The sequence below is a fragment of the Acanthisitta chloris genome, unplaced genomic scaffold (genome assembly GCF_000695815.1).
Source record: "Acanthisitta chloris isolate BGI_N310 unplaced genomic scaffold, ASM69581v1 scaffold14292, whole genome shotgun sequence".
In the NCBI taxonomy this organism is placed as follows: domain Eukaryota; kingdom Metazoa; phylum Chordata; class Aves; order Passeriformes; family Acanthisittidae; genus Acanthisitta; species Acanthisitta chloris.
The window spans coordinates 1-9,353 of NW_008658924.1; the positions used below are offsets into that span (position 1 = coordinate 1).

A 9,353-nucleotide genomic window follows, 5' to 3' on the forward strand; every position below is an offset into this window, starting at 1 on the left:
GTCGGGAGCGAAGCGCTGCCCGGGGGTCCCTGTCGGCACTGCGGGTTGCGGCGATAAACGCGCCCGGACACAGCTCTAGCCCCGGTGCGGGTGACGGCGCTGCCGAGCACACGGAACGGGCAGAGGGAGAGGAAGGTGAGAGCTGTCAGGGCTCCTCTGCCTCGGCCCGAGCAGCGACATCGTCCGCTCCGTGCGCGGCACTTAACGGGCAGTTCCCGGAGCCCTTTGGCTGAACGTGAGCGATGCGACATGACTCAGCCCTGGGTTTTATTGCCCAGGTTGTTGTTGCTTTACGACAGGAGTTAGAAAAGCTCCCCGGGTCACCTCTTTAGGGTACGTGCTGATGGAGATGTGTCGCTGCGGAGTTAGGGGATAAAGTGGATCTCGGCAGTGGAGCTAAAGCTTCAAAGTTAATACTGCAAACATCGGGATATCTTTGGCTTGGCTAAATTGTGCAAGAGCAGCAATTTCCCGTGGCTGTAAAATGAGCAGTGCGTGATAAAATCGAGGTGGTGGTAGGAGGAATAATCTCACCGAACAAGAATGTATGAAAAGGGAAGTGCAACTTTCTCCTGTTTCACGTGGCATTTCAAAACACATCTAGAAGGGGAAGGTGTGGGAAAGAACTGGGAAAAAATTGAAAACTACAATATTTATTACAATTTAAAATAGAACTTAAGAAACCAGTGCAGCTGCACCTGCACTTAGTGGAGCTCACTGCTAGTGTGATGGACACAGGAGCTGAGTGTACGCAGAGGGCAAAAGGAAGGTTTCTCTGCAGGCAAGAGCATTTCTCCATTTTTCCAAATGGGACTTGGAATTAAAGTTATTCCAGGGGAACATGGTGGGCTGACACTGCCCCCACACTACCACAGCTGCAGCCTCCTCCAAGTAAGAGGATGAGGCATCTCTAGATCTGTCCAACCTTGACTGTGGCATCATTTACTGAAATAAGAAATCAGGATCTGCTTTGTATACATACATGTGACAATCAGTCCTGGCTACCTAGATGTTTGTTTGCATTAGCAAATGCCTACTGTGGGAAATTCCCTAAAAAGTACCATAAGGATCAGCCAGTTGCTTTTTCCATTCAATTCGAGTGAGTTGCTATATTCATACTTTCTAATTTGGGCAGGGAATGATAAAACAAACACAGGCACAGAATTAAGAAAGACTAAGGATTACATTAAACTGACCTTGTCAAGACAGACACCTACCAGCCTGGCACAAAAGTGGTGGCTCCTGCACAGTATACAAATACAACAGAAATACAATACAAAGCCATGTGCAAAAGCCACCAAAAGTCACTGCCAGAGACAGAACAGAGCAGAGCTGCCCTCCCAGGAGTGTTTAGGTACACTTACTTGGGAGACTTCTTTTAAGGCTGATTGCAGATTTACTAAAATAAGTAATCGAATAGAAATGTTCCACACTGGGCATCCACTTAAACTTTTCAAACCTCATCTATGAAACTACCTCAAAAGACACAGAAAAGGAAAATAAAAGTGTTTTTTTCATATAAAAGTAGTACAATTCAGACTGGTTCTCCCCTAAACTTTCTCCATCTCAGTCTCTGGAGATGGGGCTTCAAGTGGAGGTAGGTGTTGTGTCAGGAATGGCCTCTGCTTTCTCCATGGGAAGTCAAATATGTTTGAGCAGATCTTAATTTTCTTGGGGGCAGATGGGAATTGGAGACACTGCTCCACATAGAGGAGACACAGGCAGCTGGTAGGAGTAAAGCCGGGGCAGAAGTGATGCTGTGCCTGGGAATTGGTGCATGAATTCCTATGCTTGGCTGGACAAAGGAGCAGAGCCTGTGGGGAAAGGGCAGGAAGCCTGCAGGCAGCTCTCCCCACTGCCCCAGCCTCTGTCTCAGTGTTGGACCTGGCTGAGGGTTGAGAACAACTAGGCAGGGGAACAAGCTGTACCCAGGTAGTGTGGCCTCACAGTCCTGCCTGCTTGCAAAAGTGAGCTGGGCAAACTGGTGAGCTCATGTCTCTCTGCCTGTCAGCTCAGATATGCAACCTTGCTGCATGTAGGGTAATATCAAGGCAGGCAACTGCAGCCACAGAGTTCTCATTCTGAAACCTTTCCAGCATCCTCCTTTCCCTTCGTTCCAATTCTGACAGCAGTCTGGAGGAAGGAGAGCACAATGTATAACTAGGCGTGGTGGTAGAAGGCTGTTTTAAAGTAACCTGTAGGAAAGTGCTGCATATTTATCTTCCTTAAAACCCTATGGGGTGATAGTTAAATCACTTGGCCTTTATAGATAGGTCAAACTGGGTTTTCTTGTAGCATCAGAAGGTGTAACTCCCTTGGCAAACGCCTGCATAGATTTGGCTCTTCTGAGCAAACAAACACACAAAAATCTTTCCAGCAAAACCCTTCGTTCCAATTCTGACAGCAGTCTGGAGGAAGGAGAGCACAATGTATAACTAGGCGTGGTGGTAGAAGGCTGTTTTAAAGTAACCTGTAGGAAAGTGCTGCATATTTATCTTCCTTAAAACCCTATGGGGTGATAGTTAAATCACTTGGCCTTTATAGATAGGTCAAACTGGGTTTTCTTGTAGCATCAGAAGGTGTAACTCCCTTGGCAAACGCCTGCATAGATTTGCCTCTTCTGAGCAAACAAACACACCAAAATCTTTCCAGCAAAACCTTTGCACAGCTCCCTGCTATCAGCACATTTCCTGTTTACACATTTTTACTGAGTGCACAAACTGGTGGGCAGCATGGTCACCTACTGCCTGCCCTTTAACCAGATGAAACCATAACCATCCCTTCCTTGAGTTTCAGCAAAAGAATGAAAAACCTGGGTTTTGACATGTGCAGCCACTCTCCTTCCCAGTGACCCAGATTTTCTTTGTCCAGCAAGTCAACTTGGTTTGTTTTGTATAAGAAAGACAGCACAACACCAGCTTCATGCTCTAATTCCAATATTAGTGCACTTTGCTGCTATTTGTGTCACCCACCCACAGTTATGCTGTATGAACAGAAGTTTTGCAGCTGTCAAAAATGCAAATATTTAATGGAGCATTACACAGTAACAGTACCTAATTTACCTACTTCTGCCACTATACTGAAACAATCTATATTGGGTTTATTGCTTATTTAAACAACGGAGACACTAAAATCAATCATGTAACACTCTTGTTTGCTTTTTGTTTTAGCTACAGATTTCTGTTACTGCTCCTTCATGTCCTGAGAGCTGAAGGTAAGTTCTGAACACTTCAGTGAAAAATGAAGCTGCCCTCCCTTTAATATGTTTGGCCAAATACACAAAGTACTTGTAAAATGTACAATATAAACACCTGTGTATTTTCAGCAAGATACTTAGGAATTCCTCAGTGTGAAACGTTTCTTTGACATGCATCAGGGAAAGAAGAAACAGTCAATTTCTATCAGTTTTGCTGTGGAGAACAGCAAGGGACCTTATGGATGCACTTGCTCAGATTGCTTGGCTTGCTTCAGAGACATCCCTGTGTACTTAACCTCTGTCAACAAAAGGCCTTAGAAGATAAGCAGATCTAACATGCCTTGATACTCATGACTAGAATTATACATCTGTCCTGATCAAGCAGCCAATATTAGTAAGTCTTTTGGTACAGTTGCAAAATATCTCTTGCAAAACAAAGGTAGGGTTAAATAACATCACCTGGTGATGTTTAAATGTTTTTAGAGTTGGCTTTCCTCTGTTCTTGCTTAATCACTGAGAAGAACCTCAACAAAGTCATCCAGGAAACTCCCTGGCCCCAATATCAGGACAAACCATACCAGATTCAGTCCCAATAGAGGCTGGCTGGCCTGTTTCTGGAGAATGCCAGTGATGGAGGTGCCCCTGTCTCGACAGGGCATTGTTTTTCCTGCTGTTACAAGGGGTTTCCCAAAGTCTGAGCCACAGCATCTGTGTTGTGGCTCAAGCCTGTTACTGCTTGTCTTACCCAGTAGATGATCAGGGCCTGGAGAACATCCTGCCTTCCTCCCTGTGAGTACTGCATCTGCCTCAGTGCTATTTTTAAGCCAGGGAGCCCAACTCAGATGAGTCAATGAGGTATTTCTGAGCCCAGTGCACCCTCATAAAGACGTGTCTCCTTTTAACATTGCCACCTCCCTCTGCACTGTTTCTGTATTCCCAAACCTTTGCTCCTGTCATCTTTGTTTCCCTAATCCATCCACCCACAATTTCCTCTTCCCACAGCTGTAATCTCTCCCATGCCTGACTCCCTCTCGCCTCCCAGCCCAACATTTGCAATGCACACGCTGCTTTGGCCACAGCAACCAGTTGCACCAGCAAGGTTTTGGCTGCTGGGGTGGAGGAGAGGTGGTGTATACTCTCAGCAGTGAGGCTGCAGGCAGAGGTGCCCTGCCCTTTTGGACTCGCTGATCTGTGCTTTCTGCATCACTCATCAGCCAGCTCACACCTTCACCTTGCTCACCAAGAGGAGAGCTGCCTTTCTCACATTTGGAAGGCAGGAAAAGTGTTCTGAAAGCCAGATAGGGCCCTGATCTACCTCAAGCGACACTGAGAGGTTGTAAATGTCTAATGAATGTGTCACTGGTTGGATCTGGGCATGCTGTTTTGCCAGCTGGGTGTATTTGTTGAGAGGGTGTCACTGATGTGATTACTATGACATACCTCCTTGGAAAAGCACTTCTTTTACTCCCCTTCTTAATTTTGGGAGTCTCAAAATAATGGTAGCACTCTTTTCCTTATCAGTGTTTCCACTTCTTGTGATTTACCTGGCATTATTTGGCATTTTTTTCTAACTAAACAGAAAAGTGATTATTAAAGCATTAGGACTTGGATATGTGTCTGCAGTCAGTGGGCAAAGTGAAACATGCAGGTATCTATGGGGCTGGGAATGCTTGGACTGGAGAAAGAAATAAGCAGAAGGTTTAATGTTTTAAGACAAATAGACATGGAGAGAATTAGCCACTGGCAAGTCAGGGGGTAGGAATGACTCTGAAGTGAACACACCCATCTGCCTGTTGTAAATACTAATAATGGAGTCCACATGTGGTAGAATATATTTGAAAATAATTACCTTTTTCTCCCACATAACCTCCCTTTTTTTCTCTCTTTTAATCTCCTAGTTACTGCAGCAGAGAAGAAGAACATCATCAGTAAACCTGGAGACAACGCTACACTAAGTTGCATTTACAACAAAAGAGACTTGCCATTAAATAATATCCGTGTATATTGGCAAATAGCTGATGATTACCAAGAAAAGTGTTCAGTTGTACATGCACTGATCGCAGGTCAAGACAACAACAGTAATCAGTGCATTCACTTCAAAAACAGGACTCAGTTATTCTGGGATCGATTGGATAGTGGTGATTTTTCTCTACTACTACTAAACGTCAGCCAGAGCGACGCACACACGTACAAATGTTTAGTGCAGGAGAAAAAGCACTTTGCCACACTGGTTCACCAAGAAGAAATGGTTCTCAGTTTGGCGGGTAAGAACTTGTGTCATTTGCATGTATTTGCCCAAATTCTCATTTCAGCTTTTCAAGTTCCCACCCTTTCAATATTGTATTTAAGCACACCCTTAACCTCTAAATATACTTCAGCCCTTTGCTGAAATAATATCTGCTTAATTTAATGTTACAGACCAGGAATCTAAAGCTGAGAGAAGACCTGTAACAACTGTTTAGCCAGAGTGTGTTTCTCTTCATCTTGTTTTTCATCAATGTAAGGGCTCTTGCATGTGACTGGGTGACAGCAGCTAAAGAAGTTGCTTTCTTCCTTGGGGTTTGGCTTTAGCTTTCTGCCCTTCCAGTAATTCTCTCAGCTCTCTGGCTTACATACCAAACCTGCAGCTGTTTCCCACTGGAGTCATGAGGGTTTTGTGAAACCCAGGAGTTCTGCTTCAGAACCCACGTCAAAATTTTGTCTTTCCAATATGTATCAAAATGTTGATGACTATTTCTTTTTTTCTTGCTCTCCAGCTAGTTATAGTCAACCAATACTCAGTGGACCAATAAAAAACAGTAACAGTACTGGAGAGGAGGTGACTTTCAACTGCAGGTCTGGCAATGGATACCCAGAGCCCCATATTTATTGGATAAATAGAATGGACAACAGCTTCCTGCAACCATCAGGCATAAACATCAGCCGCCACCCTGATGGCACTTACAGCGTTGTTAGCACACTGAAGGTGAAAGCCACTTCTAACATGCAAATAGAGTGCTCTGTAGAAAACAGAATGCTGCAGGAAAATCGATCAGTCAACTGTAAGTCCCTTTGTGCTGCTTCATGTTTTCTAGATAGCAGGAACATCCATTAGTATTGTCTCTGTCTGTACATACTCACTAATGAGGCACACACATCAGTTCAGTAGTTCCAGAAAGTGCTGACAAGAGCTCAGGTTTTATTTCAAGCTAGTTATGCTTAGCCATGGACTTTGTTTACTTCTTTCACACTGAAGTGAATACCCCATCAAGTGTATTATGACAACAGCAGTGAGAAGCTGTTGCATCCAAGGCAGTCACTGGGATTTACCCTTTGGCTCCTCAGGAACACAATGACTTGGGGAGTTAAGCTGTTTCTCAGGGGGCACCATACAGCAGATCATTTCTGACCCCCTACCCAACTGCTTTGCAGCACTCAGGTTTACCTTTTACTCTGCCTAGTTTCAAAGTTCTGTTTTCAGTCTCCAAAACTCAATTTAATGCCGTGTACTATTCAAAGTAGGCCTGCAGCAAAAGGCTGATACTAGCCCAACAGAACAATACACCTAATAGCACAAGTATAATGTGCTATTTATTGCTGATGTGAGTGATCGGTAGTAAATGCAAGTATTTACTCACTCAACACTTCACAAAACCAGAAAGCTATTGAGTAAAAAGCTATAAAAATTCTGTATCTATATTACCACTGCTGGAGTTCACCATTTCCACAAAGCTGTGTAGAGAAGCTGTCTGGAGTAGGAATAGCTAAGTCTGGAAGTGGCTGTTTGATCTCATTGCTGTTCCTGGTCCTGCCATCAGCCACACCTTTCTCTAGCCACTTTCTGCACCCTGGTGCAAGGAGGTTTGATTGTTTGCATCACTGTAGCTGGATACCCACAGTTAGCTTACCTGAGCACTCTAAGCAATCACATACTCTGGACTTGACAGCACTGGTCCCACAAACACAGGCAAATGATATAAACTATTTCCAGGAACAAAAACTGCACATGAGCAAAAGTTGCACAGTGGAGTGTTTATGTGGTAACATCCCCCACTGTCATCCCAGATTAAAGGAAAACTACGTAACCTTGTCATTAGCTTCCTAATGGTATTCTGTCATATTGTCTTCTGGGGGAAAAGACCTTTATATTGTTATTTTTTAATTTGTTTTTTAAAGCACTACCACACCTGAAACAGTAAGAGATGTGATTTGAAACCCTCAGTCTGCAGCAATCGAAGATTCCTCACAAACTTCAGGGAAACAGATTTTCTGAATATCATCAGATTTACCTTATAGATTCCTATAGGTCTGTTTTCTGCTGAGTCTACAGACTCAAACATAGTCTCCTAAGGCTGGCAGGAAAGCAGGGGAAAAAAAGGGATGCAGTATAATAACAAGGAAGAGTAAACTAGTATTGTATTATTAGACAGTGTAAGCTGGAGATGTGTCTTGCTCAGAAGGAAGGAATCACCAGAACCACAGTGATATGAAAAGTACAAATATTTAGCCCTTCACAATTTTTTTGTGCATGTGAAATGTGGTGAAATATTTGCTTGGTATGAAATGTGACGATTTGCACCTTACATCCCTTTTCTGTTTTCTTCTAGACACACAGGAGAAGCAAAGTGATGATTTTAATGCAGAAATTCATGGAAAAGGCCGAGGTGCTGAAGCAGCTGGGATTGTTTCTGTTATCATTCTGATAGGTCTTCTAGCTGTTGTAATCTGCTGGCTATGGAAACGGAGATCCTCTAAACCAGTGTCCTATACAGGTAATGAGGCTCTTCGTTTGCATGACCAAATCTTAAGAATTCTTTTTCTTTTGCCAGATTAAATCTTACCCTGCACATTGCTAGAAGATATGACTAAGCTGCCTGCACACAATGGCAGGAAATCATGCTGTTATCAAAAACCTGGCATGCCCTGGGGAGAACACGTAGCACCCTAGGGCATGTTATTCTTTACAGTTTTCTACTGTTCTGTCTGAGCCTCACAGGAGGCAACTGCTGGATGTGAGATTAACTCAGACTTTGTGCCTGTTCAGGCCATAGTTTGTCAGCTGTGATCCCTGCAGGCTGTTTCTGGACAGATAGGGGGGATACTCCTCCATGGAACAGGACTGGAGTCCATAGCCCACTCTGCTTAGCACAGTCTAAAGCAGAAATTGGATGATAACTCAGTACTGAGAGCTTTAGAGTCACTGGCTGGACAGTTAAGGTTCAGGATTCCAGTGGGATCAAGCAGCTTTCTACAGATTAGAAACAAAGCTTGTCTCACTGTCACATGTGTACCCACATGTGGCTCTACGATACTTGGCATGACAGAACAAAAAGTAGCTCTAAAATACACCTTGTGAACCAGACTGAGTCTGCTGATGTATCTCAGCACTTGCTGTATTTTGCAGCTATACACGAGCTAACATCTAAGAAAATGCAGGCAGGGACAACCACACATGGGCAAGAATAATCCACATTTTCCATCCCAGCTCTCTCTCTCATGGCTAGCAAGTCCAGGTGCTTCAGAAAAGAGCAGGAGAAAGCAGGGTAGTGATGTTGTCCAGCATCTGCAGCAGCTGTTCTAGAAATCATGTCCTTTCTTCACAAACAACTCAAGAGTCATCCAGGACTCATCCCAAGACATGGAGCAGGACCATTGCTTCAAGCCCAAAATCTGTCTTTCCTGAAATGATAACCTGGGTTGTAAGCAAACAGAGTTTGGACTGCATTTTGCTGTTCAAAGAGCATTTAGCACATTGAACCTCAGCTTTGGCAGACGTTGCTTAATATTAATCTCGTTTGACTGAAGACTATAGTTACCTCTCCTACATACTTAAACCAGTGCATTTGTTTCAACAGATGTCCCACCAAATGAAGACAGAGGAGGACACAACTGTAAGTATTAAAAAATATATTACTGTATTTGTCTCAGTGACTTAACTTCATAGCTGCAGTACTCAAGTCCAGCACAAAGCTTTTAGATTAGACTTGCTTGATGTTACAAACCCAAACATACAAAGTAGTAGCTCTACTTGTTTCTTCTCTCAGCCCTTTCCTTGAGTGTTGCCAAAGGCAGCCTGAGATTCTTGGTTCCCAGAAGTTCCTTCAACAGTTCAGGCCAAAGGACAAGACAAATCGAAAGGGGACATGGAGTACACAAGCTCAAGCCACCACCTCCCCTC

The 9,353-nt window shown here is 43.8% G+C and overlaps 1 protein-coding gene across 1 annotated transcript; it reads left to right on the forward strand.

Moving 5' to 3' along the window:
* Nucleotides 1-3,170: 3,170 nt before the first annotated feature.
* LOC103797005 (ICOS ligand-like) lies at nt 3,171-8,009 on the forward strand (the record flags this gene model as incomplete). Its single annotated transcript, XM_009069196.1, has 5 exons — nt 3,171-3,214; nt 5,095-5,460; nt 5,953-6,237; nt 7,783-7,947; nt 8,005-8,009. Coding segments are annotated over 5 exons (865 nt in total), but the record flags the coding sequence as incomplete, so codon positions are not given.
* Between the last annotated feature and the right edge of the window lie 1,344 nt (nt 8,010-9,353).